The sequence below is a fragment of the Mirounga angustirostris genome, unplaced genomic scaffold (genome assembly GCF_029215605.1).
Source record: "Mirounga angustirostris isolate CCGP_5_RB_7025 unplaced genomic scaffold, mMirAng1.0.hap1 SCAF_7, whole genome shotgun sequence".
In the NCBI taxonomy this organism is placed as follows: domain Eukaryota; kingdom Metazoa; phylum Chordata; class Mammalia; order Carnivora; family Phocidae; genus Mirounga; species Mirounga angustirostris.
Genome location: NW_026991715.1, coordinates 121,841,540 through 121,863,986, shown reverse-complemented (window position 1 = coordinate 121,863,986; position 22,447 = coordinate 121,841,540). Strand labels below are relative to the sequence as shown.

The 22,447-nt window shown below is 40.7% G+C and overlaps 1 protein-coding gene across 2 annotated transcripts in view; it reads right to left on the bottom strand.

Moving 5' to 3' along the window:
• PLCXD3 (phosphatidylinositol specific phospholipase C X domain containing 3) overlaps positions 1–22,447 on the bottom strand; it is a 205,800-nt gene that overhangs the window by 86,907 nt on the left and 96,446 nt on the right. For both annotated transcript variants that reach the window (XM_045904153.2, XM_064596755.1), the window contains exon 2: positions 10,809–11,517. In XM_045904153.2, the coding sequence (XP_045760109.1) occupies positions 10,809–11,517 (709 nt within the window). The remainder of the gene's footprint in view (positions 1–10,808; positions 11,518–22,447) is intronic.

Below are 22,447 nucleotides of genomic sequence, written 5' to 3'. Positions count from 1 at the left end.
GAGTCCCTGGCCATATCCTGTTTGGGGGCTGCTTAGACATATGGGTAAAGTATAAGCACACAGTGGCAATGAATGAGATGTCAATGTACAAAGGTGTGAAATTCTTCCACTTGCTCTGCTTGTGAATGGCAATAAGAGTCAGATTCATTAAATAAACCTTCAACTGCTGAGCAGTAAATGTAAAACCAAGACAGGAATAAAACTAAGTTTCCAGGCTATTGTTTAGCAATAGATTCATCATACCTCCCCCCCAAATTAGCATATGGTGTCTGTTAACAGACTGAACTTACACTGAGTGATCTAACCAAGTTTCCCTACAATCAATTCACTACAAGCTACTTCTTACAAGCATTTTATCTGGAGAAACAGGCTATCTAAATTCAACTCTTCAAAGATGAATCAAAAAATCTGAAAAATGTACATTCATGGATAACTCGTTATTGTGTTATTTATTCTCCCAACTGGTTCATTTTCAAACCTTAGTTAAGTCATATTGGCAACAGCTTTTCTGCTTAGTATTCACATAAGAGGCAGCTACATGGCAAACTTGCTCAGTTTTATAATGGCCAAATCTCCCATACATTTCCAAAGGGCAGCCTGTGGCTTTTCGCATTCACTAATGAAATCACACATTACAGTCTCACTGCCACATAACGCTCCTTCACGGAAGGATGTCACAGCTCCAGAAACAACTCGTAAGCTTCTTTTCTTTTAACAGCTGAGACCACAGGGAAATAAGTGATGAGGGGGTGGGAGGAAGGAATATTTTAAAGCAAAAATGCAAGTTATACTTGTGCTTTCCGAAAAAAAATCAATTATGACAAGCAAGTTTCTAGGTATTCTTGTCTAATTATTTTTGGTACTTTAAAATAAGTTAATTAGCGAGGCTATAATCCCAGACATACAAATCAAGAGCCGGAAGATTTGTGCTCTATACCATGAAGCCAAGTATTAGTGTCTGCAGCCGACGGAAGTAGTATTTTCTTCTGAAATGTCAAGGCCAGATAGTCTGAGAAATTTTCATATTTTCAACTTTTTAAATTGTTGTTGTTATATTGAAAATATTATGGAAGAAAATATTTTATCAACTGAGTGTGATAAATTAAAAGCTGCAATGTCATTGCCTAGAGTGGTATTAGTCAGTTATTTGAGCTTTATGTAATAATTTTGTTAGGTGGGGTGCACGTAAAGCAACTCCTTATCCTTTTATCCTTTGACAGAGAGGATTTAGCTTATACACTTCACTTAGATAAGTATTCATACTTGTCGGGGTCACTCTAGGTAATGAGTAGATCAGTCACCCAAAGCTGGGTCTACCAAGTGTAGCCAACACAAATAAGCCTTCAGAGGCCCCCATTCTAAGAAGGCCAAGAAAAATATGCCTCCCCCTGCCAAAAAGGGCAAGAAAACAATTCAACTGTAAACGTTAACAGGTGACTCTCACCTCCTGCTTCTCTGTGCCCTGAATAAGTTGTGAAATTTTGGGAAGTTGGGATGTTCACAAATATTAAAGAATCAGCAATTCCCTTTTCAAAATGCTGTGTTCTCACATTTCTTTCTCACCCCCAGCCCCTTTGATAGCCACCGCCTGGGATTCCAACCCTTGACAACTGAGATAGGCAGAAACTTAAAGACTAGAATATCGAGTTGGTTGTCACTAGGGCTCAATGTGAAGAGCTTGCATTTTCAGTAGACAAGCCCTGGGCTAGGGTATCACCAACTCTTTGATTGGCTTCATTATACAAATGGTCTGGGTTTCTGATTAGATATAGCCTCATTTGTTTCAGTGAGAAAAACAACAACGGAAAAGCACAGGGAAAGCCTAATTCACACCAGAGGCTTTCAAAACAAATGGAAATAAGTGATATTTCTTTCTTGCATTGCACTGGAAAGGGCGAAAAGAAACTTAAAAGCAACCCCTGACTTTAGGAAGCTGGCCTGCCACTCACAACCTGGCCATATTATGCTCCTGTGGGACATGAACAATCTCCCAGAATACCAGCCTCAGACAAGGTTCCTTGATATCATGAGACAGTGAGATAAAAAAGGATACTTTGTAATTTTGTCTAAGCACAAAAACAAGATCGCCCACAAAGTAACCAAATATCTAGCTCTCTAGACTGAAATAAATGAGACTGCTACTCCTTTACCAATTACGGTTTATCCTCTCTGGCCCTATAGAAGACTTACGGAGGTACCCATTTATAGAATTACCCTTGGTTTCTGACAGCATCCAATCTAGAGAGAACCTCTGCTTCCTTAAACCTTCCTCCAAGTCAGTCAACCTAAGCCCCAGTTCTATAGGGCTGAAAAGTCCCTCCTAACCACATTCTCACACTGGAATGTCTCATGGCTCCCAATGGTGTGTGTGCTTCTTCACTACAACAAGTAAGCTCAGCATGTCCAACTACATATTTGTGTCTAGTGATCTGGCAATACTTTCTCTTCCCTCAGTTGTAAATCAGTTCTCTCCAGAGTGGGCTGTTCCCCTTGGATGAGCTTTCAGCGGAACAGACTTGCCCTCCACGTCAGGAGCCCTGAGTGCACAGGGCAGAAAGGTCGAGCAGGCCCGAAATCCTCGTCCTTGTACCCCAGTGTGTGGCCTGCACTGTCCACATCCAGTCTGCCTCACTTCTTGAATCAGACACCACTTACTGGCTCGTCTCCTGACAATACATCTTATGGTTCATTTCAAATCCCAAACAAGCCTCCCTATCCCCTCAGTCACTGGCTGAGGTCCCCCAATTATTGTGCTACAATCTAATTGACTAAACATCCCTGCCGCCTGGGCCCTCCATCTTAATCTGCCCATCATCAACCCATCTGCTCTCAGCTTTTTGTGAGTTCCAGCTACACATTTGGCTAGTTCCTTTTCAGATGTTAAACTCAATCTGCCCAGCAATTCCCCATAAGAAAACTGAGATCCGGAGAGATTGAAGTGGGTGAACCTCTATCCTATGCCATGCTTTTTAGAAAAGTATATGTATTTTCCTTCTCTCCCCCCTACACACACTTCCTCTCTCTCTCTCACACACACACACCCAGACACATACACCCTCCCTCCCTCCCTCTCTCTCTCACACACACACAGACACACAGACACACACACATACAGATCTTCACCAGGCACTGAATGGGCATCTTACTTCTCAACAGCTTGGCATTCCCTCTAGTCTTTGACTTTCTGACACAGATAATGAAAGGTGCCTGCCTGTATTCACCTGGACTTTAACCATCAGCAGAACGAAGAAGAGAGAGAGCTTTTGTGTATACTCTTGCTTTAAAAGTTCTTAGGTCAACAGCTGTGAAAACAGAGAGAGTTACAGACAGCTCTCCCTCCTGCCATACCCCAGCAGGACCCAGGCTGAAGTCACTCCTTTGTCACATGACCTCATTATTAGACGTTGTTACAGAATCTTCTTTTTTACCGTTTGAAATCAGGACTGGGGAGGCCATTCGGTTGCAAAGTGCTGTAATGTTAATTGGTTTTGGTGGGAGACACTGAGTCTCAAAGTTACGGAGGTTTCTTGCAAAGGAATGTGCTTCTGAGGCCAGGGGAATGAAGACTCCCCCCCGAAAGACTTCCCATGCTCCTGCAGCACCATCATCCTAGGATGGAGCTATGTGACATGGGAGAGAGGATGCACGAGAGAGAATAGTAGAGGATTGGTTTTTGGAAATCAGTGATGGGCAGCTCTAATTAGTGACAGAACAAATCTGGCGGGGTCTGTGAGTAAAGAAGTCATGGATGAGATTTAAGGAAGAACTACTTGAATGTGATGTTGGAAGGGGACTGACAAATCTTGGGGTTAACTCTTTCTAGGTTTCCTAAAACCAAGTTTATGTGTTGCTGGGGGTGGTTGAGGTGCAGCTTGCTACTCAAAGAAGGGCTCACCTGGAGTCTGTTAGAAACGTAAAACTCTGATAGTGCTGCTGTAAGTAGGGGGAGCATGGGCCCATATAGCAGCAATGTCCACAACAGTCAAACTATGGAGCGAGCCCAGATGTCCATCAACTGATGAATGGATAAAGATGTGGTGTATATAAACACAATGGAATATGACTCAGCCAGCAAAAAAGAATGAGATCTTGCCAATTTGCAACGATGTGGATGGAGCTAGAGTGTGTTATGCTAAGTGAAATAAGTCAGTCAGAGAGAGACAAACACCATATGATTTCACTCATATATGGAATTTAGGAAACAAAACAAATGAACATAGGGGAAGGGAAGGAAAAATAAAATAAGATAAAAACAGAGAGGGAGGCAAACCTTAAGAGATTCTTAAATATAGAAAACAAACTGAGTGGTGCTGGCGGGGGAGGGGGCTGGGGGGCTGGGGGGCTGGGTATTAAGGAGGGCACTTGTGATGAGCACTGGATCTTTATAACTAAGTGATGAATCACTAAATTCTACTCCTGAAACTAATACTACACTATATGTTAACTAACTTGAATTTAAGTAAAATCTTGGGGGGAAAAAAAAATCTGAGCCACAGACTCATGAATCATAGTCTCTGGGGCAGCACCCAGGAATTTGCATTTGAACAAACTCCATAAGCAGCCTCCCCGCACCAAGTTTGCCAAGCCTTGTGCTCAGAAAAGCCTTGCTTTCTGGAGCTTCCTTCTGATTTACAAGCCATACTCCTCTTTCTAGTGGTTCCAAAGACCTAGATCTTGAATTGATCCTAGCACTGGTTCAAGTCTCACCTGAACAAATTATTTACCATTTCTGACCTTCAGTTTCTTAAATTGCAAATTGAGACTAATACCTGTTGCACAAATGAGGCGTCCAATAAGTACACGTTGAAGAAATTAAATCTTATGATGAAAGCATCTTACAAACAAGGATTATTCTAATACTGATCTTCCATAGTCTCCTTGATATTCTCTCTTTGTAGGCATATGTAGCCCAAGGAGGCAGCTTTCCCTTTTACTGAACAGACTAATCCTTTATCAGCTGTTTCACAGGTGCACTGACCTATTTGGTGGCATGGCCCAGGGGGTAGAGCCAGAAAGCTACTCCTCATGGAGATTGGTGCTCTCTCATGGTCACCCTGAGCTGTCTTTGAACCATTTGGAGTCTCCACCCTTCGTGAGTTCCCTAAAACTCCTAAGAGGACTGATGCTGCAGGTGAACAACTTCCCAGAGACCAGCCACATCTGCTGGGTCCAGGCAGTGACAGGGTAAACGGGACAGCAGAAGTGTTGCTTGTTTGAGGTGTGCTTGTGAACCGGGGTGTGTCCCCATTAGATGGAAATATTAGAGTTTATTGTGTTCATGAGGCAGACAGAGCCCAGGAAAGGCCAGCTCTGCACAAAATCCATGACCCATCTCCAGGCCTGACCTCTGATCCCTTGGGGCAAGGTTCTAGGGCTCCTTGTTATGTGGCACACGGTGCAGACTAAGAGCCAGCTTGCCTTTCCACACTGGTCCCTGCAACCTCTTGTTCTCTGGTCCTTTCCGGTGTTCCTGTCCATCCTCTGTCCTCATCCCTCCCTAGGGTGTAGAGGACAGAATTCTGCCTATAAGCCAAGAGACCTGGATTTAATCCTGTCTTTGCTGCCAGTTACCTCTGTTGCTTGGGCAATCATTTAGCATTCCTCTATCCTCAGTTTCCTTACTCAATGGAAACAGTCAAATGGGCAGTAGGCACAATGCAAGGAGGATTAAGCCAAGTCACCTTTAACTTCCTTTCCTTTCTGTTATTTGATGGTGCTGCTTCCATGAATCCCCATGACAGCATTCCTGGGTCTGCTTTCTTGAGGAAAAACCACACACTTCAAATCTGCTCTTCTCATAGCCTTGCCCATCCCAACTGTGGCATACTTGACCTTCCCAAACCCCTGGACCTGACTCTGCCTTCCAAGATGACAGATAACATATTATATGTGCCCACTGTTAAGAAATGTGAATTTTACCTAGTTTGCAGGAGGAAGCCTAGAACTTGGGAGTCAAACAAACCCAAATAATGATCCTGGCTTTGCTAAACTAATATGGGAATTTTGAGCAAGGTACTAGACATTTCTGAGGCTCAGTTTTTCATCTCTAATGTATCTAATGATACCTACCTTGTTGGAAAGAGGATTGAATGGATACAATTCATGTAAAGCAGGTAGCATGTTGCCTAGCACATGATGTGGGCTCAACAAATGTAGTTGCCTTCATTTTCCCAGCTGGGTCATATTGATGCTTATTAACAATCAACCAACAACCAAATACATCCTGAAAATTCTACCTTATCTTCAAGGCAATGACTGTGATGGTGAGAGAAAATGGTCAGGGCAGTTAGCACAGTATTAAACAGATATGGAACACTTAAAATAGATGACCACCACCATCATCATCATCATCATCATCATCATCTAAATTGTTGGACTGTATAAACATTGTCTAAATTAATTCAGTATCAATTTACTTCCCAAGATGCATTACTCCTTGAATATTCTGACAGGTGATCTAACTGATTTTTTTTTAACAAAACCTATAATTTAACAAACCTCCACAAATTAGGGAAGGACTTGACTCCATTTGCACACCTTCTTTTTAAGAATGTGTGAATTCCGTGGGGGTGAGGTGCAAAAGCTGGTGTTTGAAAAATAAATTAAAAATAGGTCTTTAAGAAATAAAAATCTGTGTCGTTTGGCATTGCTAAAATGTGGAAAATGCATCTGCAGTGTTTGGAACCAGTGGCCAGATTGAAAGCTACACTACCTGAATGCAGGCTGACTTTAGTTTCCCTGAAAGCCACCTACACCTTCAAACACTGTTTTCTAAATGCACGTGCTCACAGTTTTGTTAGCCCAAATATTAGGCATAATAAAAAAAATTACAGAGAAACTAGTCAAATGCAGGATCTTAGAATTGTAGGATTTTAGAACTGGAAAGTATCTTGGAGATAGTCTAGTACAAACTCCAAATTTTGCAGATGAAAATACTTAAGGTCCAGAGAGGTCTTAAAATCGCCTACCAACTTCTCCTTTGGTGGCAAAGGAGAGTCTCATTACATCTTTTGGTGTCAACACAGGACTTTCTGAATGAGCAGCTTTGTGCACAATAGCAAGAGGAAAATGGCAGAAAGTTGTCTTTGTGGGCTTTATCACTTGATGAGGAAAGAGAAGCAATATGTCCTTAGGGAATCAAGTGTTCTTTCACTGACTCTTTCAGAGGTAAGTAAATTACCTTTGCAAGGTGCTATCCAAGGACTGACAATGACCTTTTCCTATAACCCTCACCCAGAAGGCTGAAATATATCAAATCAAATCAAAACAAAACCTGAGTTTCACACGTACACCATATGCAGAATACAGGCATTGCAATTTGTCTACAAGGAGGTCTTTCTAGTACTTCCGAGGCAAACTCTGTTCATCCTGGCCAGGTTCAGATATATTTGCAAATCATTTGCAATTAATTTGCATAATCCTAGAGAGAAGAAAAAATTGATTCTACCTATAAGGTCTTCATTTCAATTTATTAAATTTTTTCATTCCACCATCCCCCCCACCCTCAACTTCTCTTCCTCTGTTCAGTGACGCAGTTCTACTATTCCAGAGAAGTAACCAGAGGCAAGTGAAAAGTTCTGAATTAGAGCAGATGCCTGAGGACAGTTTTTCAAAATGAATTCCATGGGCTCTATATAAGTGCTATCTGAAAAAAATTAAGTGCTTGCACAACATTGCATTAATTCAATTTAAATAGGATTCTTCACCAAAATGCTTTTAGTGCCTTTTATATGCTAAAGATTGTGAATATTTTGAGAGTTGTGTAGATATACAATTTTCAGCACTTTCTTATTTGATCTTTTCCCCACAAATCCTGCTTTACTAATGCTGTACATAGCATATGTAACTAAAAGTAGTTCAACTTCTAGCTTGCGAAGACCCTAACTGCATGAAATGCCATAAGAGAGAAAAACGAAAGTCATCTCTTCCTTGAGTAGATTTTTCTTCTTGACTACCCAAAGGCTATACCCTACACAGGTAAAATCAGGGTATGGTTCTTGGCCACATGCAAAAAGCAGACATATTATATGGAAAAGTGTTTTCCTAAATATAGAATTAGGCAACAGAAGGTAAAGCTGGAAGGGCTATGGGAAGACTCCTTTCATGGAGCCCAATGTGTAAAATTTTAGAAATGAAGCTTCCTTCATTAAAGATGTAGTGAGAATAAAGAATATTGGAGTTGGCTGAGTCTCAGACCCCTCCTGCCTCTTCCCCACCTCTAATAGGTCCTCAGGAATTCCTCAAAATCTGGGGCCTCAGTGGAGTATGGTTGAGAACAACACATTCTTATGTGTATATACTATAACTCCCTCATTTTTAAGGGTGTAAGAGAGGTGGTAAGTGGTTATTTACCAAAACAATGAACTTTTGTATAAGGTGGTGCTATTAAATAGAAAGACTTCTTGGTTTGATGAATACTCTGATGGGACTTGCTGAGCCTTAGGGCCAGAAGAGAGGTGAATAATTTGGCACAGTAACCTAGAGTGTGGAATCTCCAAGACAGTGTGGGGGTAGGGGAAGAAAAGAGATGAGAAAAAGACAAGGAGAAGGAGGTGGAAGAGAAGTTTCAGCCACAAGACTTGAGGATGGGGTTAAAGTGATATAGATATCATCAGGGTAAGATATCCCAGTCCAGAATATTTGTACTTACAGACAATTTTAAAATTCAACTTTGAATTATCTGTATTATTATAATTATAAAACCTCCCCTGTTGCCTCAAACCCTCAATAAAGTCTAAAAACCATTGTGGAAACTGAGCAAGAAGCAAGCAATTTTCGTGTCTCTGGTTCTACAGCGACATGGACAAGCCACATGGGACAATCAAATCCATCACTTTATGGAAAATGATGTAATCCAGAAACAGCAAGGGCTCATCCCATAAGAATATAAGAAAGCTAGACATGAGCAGAAATCCTAGGGAAGGCCTTATACTTGCACAGGGTGTACAATGAAGAGCTAGGGATTGCATTTAAATTTTGAAGAACAGGGAGATCTCAGCAAATATCTGAATAACAGACGGAAGTTATGATTCTGTATGGAGGAACCCTTCGACTCCAATGGCTTGTGGCTTTCACTGCCAAAAAATGCCAATAACTGCCACTTGAGTTGGCTTATATTAATGATCAATTGGCCACATCTACTGGATGCATAACCCTGACTGAAGCCTCCCCACCTCCTCCCTAAATCCCTGTGTCTTTGTTTCCTGATTCTGTAAATGTCTGCATCACTCGTTCTACTTCTCAAGAAGAAACTTTATCCCTAACTCTTTTCTCCCATCATACCTCATAGCCAAATTGTCATCAAATAATCCTATTTTTTACTGTGGCATACCATCCCCTTCTGTGTTTTGTCCCTTCCTCAGTTTAGCTTGCATTACCATGCCGAAACAGTTCCAAGCACCTCTTCACTGTCCACTCTCTCCAATCTTCTGCCTCCATGCTACACCAATTATCTGTCTAAAATGCAGATATGGTCAAGTCACTATGACCCTAAATGCCATTTTCTAGCTCCCCATTGTTCACAGGATGAAATCTTTTCTTTAACCTGGCTAAAGGCTTTCTTGCAAATGTGTTCCTGCTCCACTGCAAGCATCATCTGCCATTCCCTACTCTACAGGCCATGCTCTGAGGCCATCCATATCATTTCATCTCCTAATCTTTTCCCCTCATCTCCTTGTCTTTCCCTACAAAGACCTTGAGCAAAACATGCGTGCTCTATCTCCTTACCATAATTAAAATATCAATTAAAGTTAAAGATAAAAGTCTGCTAAGAATTATATTTTATCTTCAGACAATATTTGCATTGTTTAGTACTTTAACTCAAAAGAATAAATAACATGTACAATTCTGCACGTTGTATCACACTCGTGGGAAAGAGCTAGAGATCTTTGGTGATTGTTCAAGTTACATACTTCACAAGTAATCACCACTCCAACACATATGGCTGGGCTTGACAAATGGAATACCCACACTCTGGAGGGTGATCCTTGCTTATGGTATAGTGTAAGGAATAGAATATAGAGTGAGAAGAATGGAATTTGGGTCTTTGTTTCCTCACTCATTGTCCAACTGGCCTTAAGCAAAACATTTCACTTCTCTGAATCTCAATTTTTATCTGTCAGACAACTTCCCAGGGTTGTTGTGCAGATCAGATGGAATTAGGTATCTAAAAAGACACTGTGAGCAGGAGAGAAAAGGCTTTGTAATCTATAAAGTGCTACGCAAATGTGAAAAGGAGCGCTATGAAAAGATAACTGGACATTGAGTCAAAATGCATTGTGCTACATGTTGATCTGTGTCCTAGGAAAAAATATGTTGAAGTCTTAACCCTTTGTACCCATAACTGTGGCCCATTTGGAAGTAGGGTGTTTGCAGACATAAGTAAGATGATATCATTAGGGTGGGCCCTAATGCAATACGACTGGTCTTATAAGAAGAGAAAACAAAAACACATGGGGAGAACACCATGTGAAGATAGAGGCAGAGACAGGAATGATGAATCTACAAGCCAAGGAATGCCAAGGATTGTCAGCCATCACTAGAGTTAGTGGGGAGGCATGGAAAAGATTCTCCCTCAAAGCCATCAGAAGGCGTTGACATTGCTGACACCTTGATTTCAGACTTCTAGCCTCTGGAACTGGGAGGCAGCAAGTTTCTTCTGTTTCAAGCCACCCAGTTTGTGATATGTTGTGTGGCAGCCCTAGGAAACTAACAAACATGAGTATAAATTTTATCTCTGTCAGTTACTAACTCTATGAATGTGTGTTAAATTCCTTAAGCTTTTTCTCTGATACCTTAAGGACACTTACCTTTCTGTGATAGTTTCTCTGAGGCCACTGGCCACTCCTTTGACCACAGTGCTAGCTTTGGGGGTCAGCACCACCTGAGATATAAAAAACGATCCCTTCTTTCTTCTCTCAGTGATGGATGCCTGAAGAAACTGGATCAGTTTTTCCGGGTCTGTGGTGTTGGCCCAAGGTGCTGGCATCATCTGCCCAGGCCAGAGAAAGGGCACTTCCAGAGCCACTGGACTGTGGTAGAAGACCAGCACTTGATAGTCTTTCTCCCACAGGTACTTTAGACTAACTTCCTGGGCAAAAATCGCTGGGCACATCTTGTTTCCATAGATGTCTTTCAGCATTTGGACCAGTTTTTCATGGTGATATTTCTGCATCCCATAAAAATGGTTGAAGTCCAAGAATACCACCTCCTTATGGTGATCTGTGAGGAATGCATTAATCTCCTCAAGGCCTTCATTGACTTTGGCACTGAACAGACCATGAGCAAAGTAAAGTTCGTTGTCAGGGTCTCTGGGCTTGGTGGAAATTCGAAGATCAAAATAACGGATCCCAGCTCCTAGCTGACCAGTAAAGTTCATTGTTTGAGTGGCTAACCATTTCCGCATCAGCTTTTTGGCTACAGTTCCAAACACAGAGACAAAATTCTGGACGGTTTCTGGCTGTTCTGGCCCTACGGGTGAGGCTTCATCGATGTAGAAGCTGAAGGAATCATGAGATCCTAGAAAAATAACAAGGCATAATGTGGTTATAGTTCCGTCCTTTGCTCTTCCCAACTTCTCTCCCTCTTGCAAAGTCCCTATCTCTCCCTCAAATGCACGAAAGGAAATAATAAGCAATATTTACTTAGTTCAGTCTCAGGTCTTAGGAGGGTCCTTTTTATAGCCTGTATGGTACACACAGCACTTCAACAGATAAAAACGGATTATAAAATTATGTAAAAATCCCTTGTGACTAATATTATAAATAAAAATGATCACCTTCTACTTCTGTAAACAAAGAATTTAGTGTATTCACTAGGATTGGCTTTCCATGTAGGTGGCATAAGTGACCATTCATAAAGTGGAATTTATGGGGATTCACTGGTTCCCAAATAGTTTGTCTACTATCTTGCCCTTTCCCTTCATTTTGAGTTGAGTTCAATGGTAGAGAGCTTGTTTCAATGAATAAAGGAGGTTTTCTCATGGGCAGATGATCAGCATATGAATTGGTACCTTATACACTTTGGAAAGCACAAGAGGTCCTTATAGAGAAAGGAAGAAATAAGCAAGAGGACAGTACAATGTTGATATTTTTTTTAAGATTTTTATTTATTTATTTGACAGAGAGAGAGAGACAGCAAGAGAGGGAACACAAGCAGGGGGAGTGGGAGAGGGAGAAGCAGGGTCCCAGCTGAGCGGGGAGCCCGACGCGGGGCTCTATCCCAGGACCCTGGGATCATGACCTGAACCGAAGGCAGATGCTTAACGACTGAGCCACCCAGGCACCCCCAATGTTGATACATTTAACATCACTCCTGACCCTGCATTTGAGCAACTATGAACTTAGATGAGGCCAAGTACTTTTCGCATATTGAGGAAACAATTTTTCTTATAAGTTGACAAAACTAACAGCATTAAAAAATTAAATGACAGACTATTTTCTTCACAAATATTTCCTCTCAACAGTGAAAACTCTCTTTGGAGTTGGCTTCCAAATTTGGAAGAATTTCTCCCTAGGAAGAACAAAGGCAACCTATTTAATTAGGATTACGATTATTATTTTTTTTGTCTGTTACAAATACCAGAACTCCAGAAATGTAGTAATGGAACATGTGCATGATTTGCTGGTAAGTATAGAGGGCCATTTAAAATATTTTTGGACCTAATGAAGAAAAATTATTTCAAGTTTTAATTTTATTTTTTAAAGCCTCCTTTAATTCTTGGGCACAACCTACTGAACAGGTAAAATGAAATTAATGTATCCTGAGTTTTCACATGTTAGAAAGGGCAGATGTCATCATTCCCCATCTGTTACTCAGGCTTCCTCAGACCGTGTTGCCTTACTCCTGATTTAGTTGTCTAGAAACTAAAAAATACACACCTTGTTCTAGTTCCTACACTGCACCCAGCCAACACACACACACACACACACACACACACACACACACACACACTTCCCTTTACGTTTATCATCCATCACCTCAGGGCCTTTGCCTGATAAGCTATTTGAAGCAATTTTTTTTTTCAGTGAATGCAATATTTAACTTTGTATTCCATATCTACATCAATCTCTATCTCTCTATGTATATCTATCTGTCTATATCGAGCATTAAACAGCCAAGAGGAATCACAAGAGTATGAAATGCAGACACCTCTGTAAGTTGTTAGAAGAAATATTTTGAAAAATACTTTAATATCTTAAAAATGATAACCTTTAAGATTTGGAACAGCTAATTCCTCAGAATTACTAGACTTTTTTAAACAATGAAAAGTAACCCCAAAATACAGAAATGCCATGTTTAATTTAATCTGGAACTGTCTGATCTATTTATCTTTAGTACATGGTATGGGGAGAAAACGTCAGCACTTTCTGAATAAGCAGAACTGGCAGTTTGGATCTGGCATTGGCAAATTTTAACAGGGATTTAAATTGCTGCATATTGATATATTAGTAGCTGTTCAGCCAATTGCTAATATAAATGAAAAAGCTAAACAAACCGTACTGTGGATCATTATACAGAGAAAATATGTTTAAAGAAAGAAATAAAAAGGTGAGTTTAAGAAGAGCTATAATCAAATGTTCTAGAATTAAAATAAGTGCAAATGAATAAATAAACCTTCAAAATAAGGGTTAATTTATAAAATTTAAAAAATTTTAAAAGTTAATTTCCAAGCATGTGAAAAAAAAAAGGTGGATGAAAATAATTGGTTACCTCTACAATCTAGTAGAAGAGATAATTGGAAGCAAGCAGAAAGGGAATTAAATATAACTAGATTTCTTTTTCCAGAAATGAGTGGTTCTTTGCTTTCAATATGGCTTTAGTTTCACTATTCTGTCATGTGGCTATCTGGCAAATTAAAAAAAAAAAAAGCCTAGGAAATTTACCAATTTTGAAAATCCTATAAAAGAACATTAATCTCTAGATTAAATTATTTGTTGACATTTCAGGAAAATATAAGATCAAAATAAGGTAATGTTAAAATAAAAATTAAAAACAGCTGTCAGAAGAAACCATTGGTACCCCCACTAATATTTGTTCTAAGCTAGATGACTCTGAGGTACATGCACAGCATTTGGTGCAGAATGATGCACCAGATGCAAACATTACTTGGAGAGGAGAATTAAATCATCAATCAATACAAAACACTATCTTTGCATTTGGGGAGAAAATACATAACCTAATGTTGGCCAAAAAGGAGTATCTTCATGGCTTTTGATTGCATTTGGAATAATACTTCCTCCTCAACTTCAACATTTTCACTAAACCATTAAGTTTTCTATTTGAATATAAAACAAAAATACAACAGTATTTTATGACCTTTCAATAACAAAGAAAAAGTCTGGCTCCACCCTGGTTCTTTAAAATCAGAGAGCTCTGCCCACAAGAGTGGTAAGCATCATTTCTTTCTGCCTTATCTGGTCTAATATTTTGCTTCTACACTGGCTCAGTATTCCTGGGTTTCTCACTCTTACCCTTCTCTTGTCTATAGCCCCAAACTCCTATCTTGGACTTGATACTTAATGTTGCTCCCCTGATTGTGAACTTAGCCTCTTAATTTTGGGTTTGATTTGCCTTCTGTACTCAGAGAAGAGCTGGCCACTCCCAACACTGTGGAATAGCGGGGAGCCTCGTGGAGCTTGAGGACCACAGCCCCACAACTCAAGGAACTAGATTCTGCCAACAAGCAGCAAGCTTACAAGAGGAGCCTCAGCCTCAGATGATGAGATTACAGCCTTGGCCAACACTTTGATTTCAGTCTGGTGCAGTCTGGCCTTCAGATTAAAGTAAATTGGGTAATGCAGTGCACTGAAAACAGCCCTGAAGTGGGTGTTGGGAGACGAGCCTCAAATTCAAGCCCGGTCACTAACTCACAGTTTAACACTGGTAGATCATCAGATTGTTAATCATTCTGGCTTTGGGTTTTCTAATTTGCCAAATTAAAACACTCTCCATACCTACTTCACGGGATTCTTACGAAGAATAAATGAAACTATGTTCACAAAACCTCCATAAAAGGAGTATAAACCTTAAATTACCGTTATTTTCTTAGGGTGGTATACCTAGTCATGAAACAGATTCACTGGTGACCAAGAAAACATTACCTAGATTAATATACATTGGGATGGCTGTGGAAGCTCACACGGGACGGAGGACAAGAAGGGAAATGATTTAAATTGTAGGATTTAGGTTTGTAAATATTTCTTGAAAACAAGATTCTTATCTTGTTATTATCTACCATTTGTCTAAGATTTTAGCAGATATTGAACAAACGTACCCCATTCCTTGTTGCTTTGAACAGCAACTAAATATTTACATTCTGCCATGTACTATACTAAATACTAACCCTCTTGCATTCAGTATCTTCCCAGTATTATCTATAAAAATTCTCTGGGATGAACTTCTGATTGGTCTCTTGATATGGCCATAGTTCCATTTCAAATTCTACAAAATTATGGGTTTAATAAACATCAAAGAGAATCTATCAAGTCAGTTTCATCTGTGAACCCTCAGAACAAAATGTCTTTGGAATAGGAGGCTAGGGTTGGATGTGCCCATGCATGTGCGATTCCAATATCTCTACCCTGACCTTAGAATTCAGGCTCTGACTCCATCAGAATAAGAACTGCTCCCCTCCTTGCTCTACAGAGCACTGAGCTTGCTTGCAAGTTTATCTATAGCATGCCATGCTTCCCTCTCCTGTCGTTTGGCACAGTGCTGAGGTTTTCAAGACTCCTGCTGTCTGGTAGCAGGTTTCTTGCATATTTGATACTTTGATACCTTTTATGATGATAGGGTCAACACCCCAGGAACCTGTGAACCAAAAGAAAACTGCTGGGTGAGGAACTGAAAGGGTAGATTTTGTTTTTGAGGACCTTTTCTACGGTGGAGATAGGCAGGTGGCACAATTTCCATGGGAAGAGATGCAGTTCTGGAGTGAAGTTTACCTTCTTGTCTTCCCTTTGTGAAATTCTTTTTTTTTTTTTTAAAGATTTTATTTATTTATTTGAGAGAGAGAGAGGGCATGCATGCATGTGCGCTCATGCAGGGGTGAGGGAGGGGTAAAGGGAGAGGGAGAAGCAGGCTCCCCACTGAGCAGGGAGCCCGGGTGGCTCGATCCCAGGACCCTGGGGCCATGACCTGAGCTGAAGGCAGATCTTAACCGACTGAGCCACCCAGGTGCCCCCACTTTATGAAATTCTTAATCCTAGTCTACTTTTATGACCCACATGTATTCCCTTCTCTGTGGCGAAGAATTTTTTCACTCATGGTGGCTTTCCTTTCTCCTGAATGCACAGTCCTTTTGGTCTGCAGTCCCCCCTCATCAGCTAGGAACTGTTATTAGATGTTGTTATTAACACTTATCATGTTCATTACATACTTTCTCTTTGTATCAGGTTCTCCACCTCCAAACCCTCCTCTTTACACACACATATACGCACACACTATAAGCAGATTGTAAGCTTCCTAAAAAGAAGAAAAAAAAATCCCTATGCTTTATAATTCCGTGTCCACTCCTGCACCCGGTTTTATGAATATAAAGCCCTATTTGAAGTCAATGGGTCAAAATCAGTCCTACAGGATATGCTGTGAAGGTGAAATAACTACTTCTAATAATCATTTTTACATGTTAGGCCATTTTTCTTTACCATTTCCCCTCACATTTCTCAGATTAGTCTACACAGCCTGGCTCTCTTTCCCCGACTTTGGTTCCGTCGCTCATGCACTGTGATCAGACTATCGCTGTTGCCACTCATTTCAGTCCTCTGTGAAATACCATTGATGACCACAACAGAAAACCCGTGATCCACTTCTGTGACCTCATTCCGAAGTCCTCCCACAGAACTCAGCAGCCATTCAGCTAATTGTCACTCAGCAACAATTCAGTCGTTGAATAAGCAAATGAGTGAATCCTGCTCAGCCTTTCTGGAACATTTGACACTGCTCTGCTCCCTTCTTGCAATCTTTTCCTCCTTTGGCTTTTGGGACATGGCTCTTGCCTAGTTTTTCTATACTCTCTGGGATTGTCCTTTTTCAGTCTCCTTCCAGACCTTTTGTTGTTCTTCCAGCTCCTAAATGAGGATGTTAACCAAAGCTCTCTTCAAGGCTTCAAGTGACTCCGTGCTTTTTCCTCGGGTAATCTCATCCACTTCTTTGGCCTCATGCCTTTAGTAGAAGGACCATGAACTGATACCATCTCATCTGACCTGCATTCCATACCCCCTGTCTGCCTAGCAGGCAACTGAATTTCATCACTCCATGGGGATCTTAAACTTAAAATGTTCCAGATGACCCTTAGCATCTTCCTCTTCTAAACTGCTCCTTTTCATGTGCCCCCTAACATACTTAATTATCTTATAATCCTTCGATCTCATCCTTAGGTTCATCTTCAGTTCTTACCTGCCTCTCAAACCTCACATTTAATCAGTCGTACAGTCCCATTGTATTGACCTTCAAATCTTCTCTCAGACGTGCTTTTTTTCTTTTCTGTTCCAGGGGCCTGGTTTCCTGTTGGCACCACTAAAATAGCTTTCAGGTACCACTCCCTTCATCCCAGCTGCCACCATTCCACCCTCCTCGAAGGTTTTACTCTGTCTCAGCCTCTAGAATGGATTTAATCTAAGAGAAAAGATATAATTGATCCCAGCTAAATACACTGGTATTCATCAACAAGTTCCTCTTGCTTTCTGCCCTATTTTCATTAACAGGAATTTTGACTCGGTAACTTATATCTAAGTGTCCAACTCTTCTAGGGGAATCATCTGCTCTTATAACCCCTTGCCACCCTTATGAGACTGAAATCTCATCCCTAAATGCTAGAGTGGTAACTAGGACCTGGTTATCTGCTGAGTCTGTCTGCCTATCGGTCTTCCTTTAATATCCTTCAGTGCTGTCCCCAGAGTACTAATTAACCAGCTCCATTCCCTGTTACCTTGTACTAAATCCCTAAACACAATCTTTTGTGTGGACCTTGGCCTTGAGAGGCTGCAAACCTGACTGATGGCACATGATCTTCTCTGCAGGTACTGCCCCATCCCTGATAGTACCTAAAATAAATAAAATCCACTCTTAGTTTTTAACTATAATGGAGGAGAGAAAAGATTATGAAAAAATATTAATTCTCAAGTCATTTTTACTTGGTTTGGAAGTCGATCGGTTCTCTCCACTGTAAATATGTGATGCTCAATCTGACAGGAAAAAAAAACCCTTTAAAATTAATTAGTTGGTTCTTACCTGACAACTCATAATTAATCCCATTAATTTTTGTTTACCCCATTAATTAAACTGATCAGTTACTGGGAGTTTTTTGGAGACAAAGACCAAATCTTGAAGAATTGGGATCACTCCTTACTCCCAACACATAATCTTGCCTCAGTCCTCCAGCACATGATCAGGTCTTTGTGGACAATATAAGAGATTTTGCATCATCAGAGATAATGGGCAATATGTATCAGAAACCAAAACACTTCTAGAATTGAACAGATAATTAAAAACCACACACTGGCAATATGTATACTTGACATACTAAATGTATAGAAAATACATTTTCAAATAAGGAAATCTGACATATCTTGCAGAACACTGAGATGAATCCTTTCATAAGAGGGTGATCAAAATAGTCATGCTGTGATTTATCTTTGGCTAAATCTGTATCTTTCGGATCGTGTAACGCCTCCCCCCACCAGCACACCTCAGAGACAGTAAGCTGAAGTAAAGGAGGTTGGTTTCCTCACTTAAGTCTTTTGATCCAGGATCCCAGATGTTAAATTTGAGAAGCCCTATTACACTGATGCTTCTCAGGAGTACAGAAGCTCAATATTCATCGCAATTTCTTTCAAATTGCCGCACTGTTTCCTTAAACCAACATATAAGCCGGCAGCGAATAGCTTAAGAGCAGCAGTGTTCCAGTCAAGGGGCAGGAAAAACAGTTTGTTCTAATTGCCACCCTTGGTGAGACTACTAAACCTGCTTTTCATATGAATTTCTTTTTAAGGACTATCAATAGGGCTGCCAGAAAAATAATGAAAAGAGACCCCAAGAAATAGAGAAGCCCGAGATTACTGTCTAAGCCAGCCCAGGCATGCGGTGTCCCTCTCCGCTGCGTCTCTCTGGGCCCTTCTTCTCAGCTGCCGGTCACATGGATTCAAGCCCCGAGCTGTTGCTGGTACATCGTGCTGCCACCCCAGCACTGAGAGCGTCACGACCTTCGGAGCTTAGCCACACTGCAGCAGCGAGGGCAGCTTCCGAGAAGGGAAGGTCCTGAGACCAGGAAGAATCTATAACCTGCATATAAAGCTGTAAGTGAACAAATCAGTAGATCAGGAGTATTTGTCGGGTACTTGGAGAAGAGCCGTAGGCCATCTGCTTTCCTCGAGCAATGGTACTCAACCAGCGGTGATTTTGACCCCAGAGATATTTGACAACCCGTGGAAATACTTCGCATTGTTACAGCAGAAGGGAGCCGCTCCTGGCATCTCGTGGGTAGAAGGTCGGGAACGCTGCGGCATGTCCTACAAGGCAGCACGTGTTCCCACAACAAAAGATCAACCCGCCCAAAATGTCAATAGTAATAAGGATGAGAAAGCCTACTCCAGTGGAAACCATACAGGCAGATGGAGTGATTTCCAGAGGTAGAAACCAAACTCTCCTGATGTCCCTGCTTCGTCTGTAATACCCGCATTTCCCCATACCCATAACTCATCCCTCGCACACTCTTCACCGTGCCATTCTACTTTGAAGCTGTCTAAATACAGCGGTCACACACGAGGCATTGCTTTTGAGTTCGCTTAAAACCCAACAGAATATGTGGCTTTGGCACTTATTTCTACTAATCTCTAGATTTTTACTTCAAAATTTCTTTCAATGGTTCTGACAAGTTCTCAAGGTAATCAGTAGCTCTTTTAGGCTAAAATTAAACCCATGCAGACAGGTAACTTTTATTCGCCGATCTCTATCTCCACTCCAGAAGCTTCCGTGTGGCATGAGTGTTATGGGGACAAGATTTGTCTAACTCTTACTTAACGTATTAAATAAATCAAGCACCTCTTGTGTGCAAGACAGTATGGGAGGGAATATGTAGAATACATAGAATACGTAGAACATGAAAGTTCTATGTATGGCTGTGAAGAGGTGGGGGTGGCATTTGGAGAGATGAAAATAATAGCACTTAGTAAGTCAAAAAAGGGAAAGTGGGTTCCCTCTATTTCTTTTTTTTCAGAATATGTTTTCCAAGTTTTTATTTAAATTTTAGTTAGTTAATATACACTGTAATATTAGTTTCAGGTGTAGAATTTGGTGATTCAACACTTCCATACAACACCTGGTGCTCATCACAACAAGTGTGCTCCTTGATCCCCATCACCATTTAGCCCATTCCTCCTCCCCCTTCCCCTCTGGTAACCATCAGTTTGTTCTCTATAGTTAAGAGTCTGTTTCTTGGTTTTTCTTTCTTTTTTTCCCCCTCTATATTCATTTGTCTTGTTTCTTAAATTCCACATATGAGTGAAATCATATGGTATCTGTCTTTCTCTGACTGACTTATTTTGCTTAGCATAATACTCTCAAGCTCCATCCATGTCATTGCAAATGGCAAGATTTCATTCCTTTTTATGGCTCAGTATTATTCCATTATATATATATATATATATATATATATATATATATATATATATCTCACATCTTCTTTATTCATCCCTCTATTTCTTATGCTTCATCTTCTGCTCTGCCAGGCAAAGCTTTTGGTAGACATTTATTACCTATTATATGTCATGCATTGGGTCAGGGATTTGGAAATAAAACAGTGCAAGACTCATCTGGTTTCTGTCCTTGTGAAGTTCAGATCACAGTGGGCAGAAACAGACAAGGAAAGCCACCATTATCATAAAGTATGATAAATGCCATGATAAACTATATATGATACCTTTTAATAAAACAGTAGTTCAGTCCTGAGCTCAACATGATCTTTTAGGATAATTAATAAGCAATGCTAAAGGGTAAGAACACAACCCCCAAAACATGACATCATTAAGGCTCTACTTTTTCAATGTTACAATGCATAGGGATCACTTAAGTATCTTGTTAAAATCTAATTATGTTGGTCTGGGATGGGGCATGAGATTCTGCATTTTTTTTTTTTTTTAAGATTTTATTTATCTATTCATGAGAGACAGAGAGAGAGAGAGAGAGAGAGGCAGAGGGAGAAGCAGGCTCCCAAGGAGCAGGGAGCCCGATGTGGGACTAGATCCCAGGACCCTGGGATCATGACCTGAGCCGAAGGCAGACGCTCAACCATCTGAGCCACCCAGGCGCCCGAGATTCTGCATTTTTAACAAGCTCCCAGGTATTATCAATGTTGTTTCAAGGACCACACTTTGAATAGCAAGGTATTAAGGTAATATTGACCTCTTCTTGATCAACAACTGCTATTACTGCCTTCTCTCCCCATTTTTCTATGCTTCCGCATTCCCCAGTTCCCTTATTTTCACATCGCGTGAGTGCATGCACGCGCGCACACACACACACACACACTCACACTCACACACTGATGCATACACTTCTGCTTGTGTGCTTTCAAAGTTTGGGGAGATGTCATAAAGCCTGTGTTGTGCGTTCTTGATTGAATACTTTGCTGTGTCACAAAGAAGAAAACCCGAACTAATCCTTTTATTAATAAAAAATCGGTTGATAATTCTTACAATAAAATATGCATTTTGATGAATTTTCTGAGGCCATTTGCCTATTAATACTCATAGTAACACTGGAAATCCATCTGCACATCTTAATTAATAACCAAACACAAGTCCCTGGCCATAGGGAAAAGGCAGGGGCAGATCTGAGTCTCGTTCCTCTTATCCCTGAGGCCACAAAGCTGTAATTTCGTCAAATGTCTGTATTTCCAGATTCATAATGGCCACTCTACCAGATGCTGTGATTCAGGGAAAAGGATGAATCAAGGATGATTAATAAAGATGGGAGGTGGTGTCCATGAAAGAAATGGGGCAAAGATTAGGAAGAAAAATGGAGTATTTTGTCAATAGTCTTGGCCTTGTTTATTTTAGCAGAGCCTAAAGGGGAACTCAAATATCTGTTGGCAAATAATCTGGGAGAGAACCAGAAAAAAATCATGCTCCTTTTGGCAATCTGCTCTGCCTTGACCCCTAAAGGGCCCTGACAGCTCAAGAAGGACCAGACATTCTGGACCTGAGAGAGACATGCTTTGTCTAAGAGGCAACAAGAAAATCTGTTTTGCACAGCCCACTGCATGGTTCTTTCCCCACTCACTGTTCCCTAAGATGCTCCATGAAGTTGAAGGAAACTGGGCTCCCAGGAGTCTTTAGTAGTATGTAGCCCAGCATCCCACAGCCACTCAAGATGTGTCACTCTCCCTTTGCTGGCTGGACTCCAGCTACACTAGGATTTTTTTTTTTTAATTTAATATGCTAAGTTCATT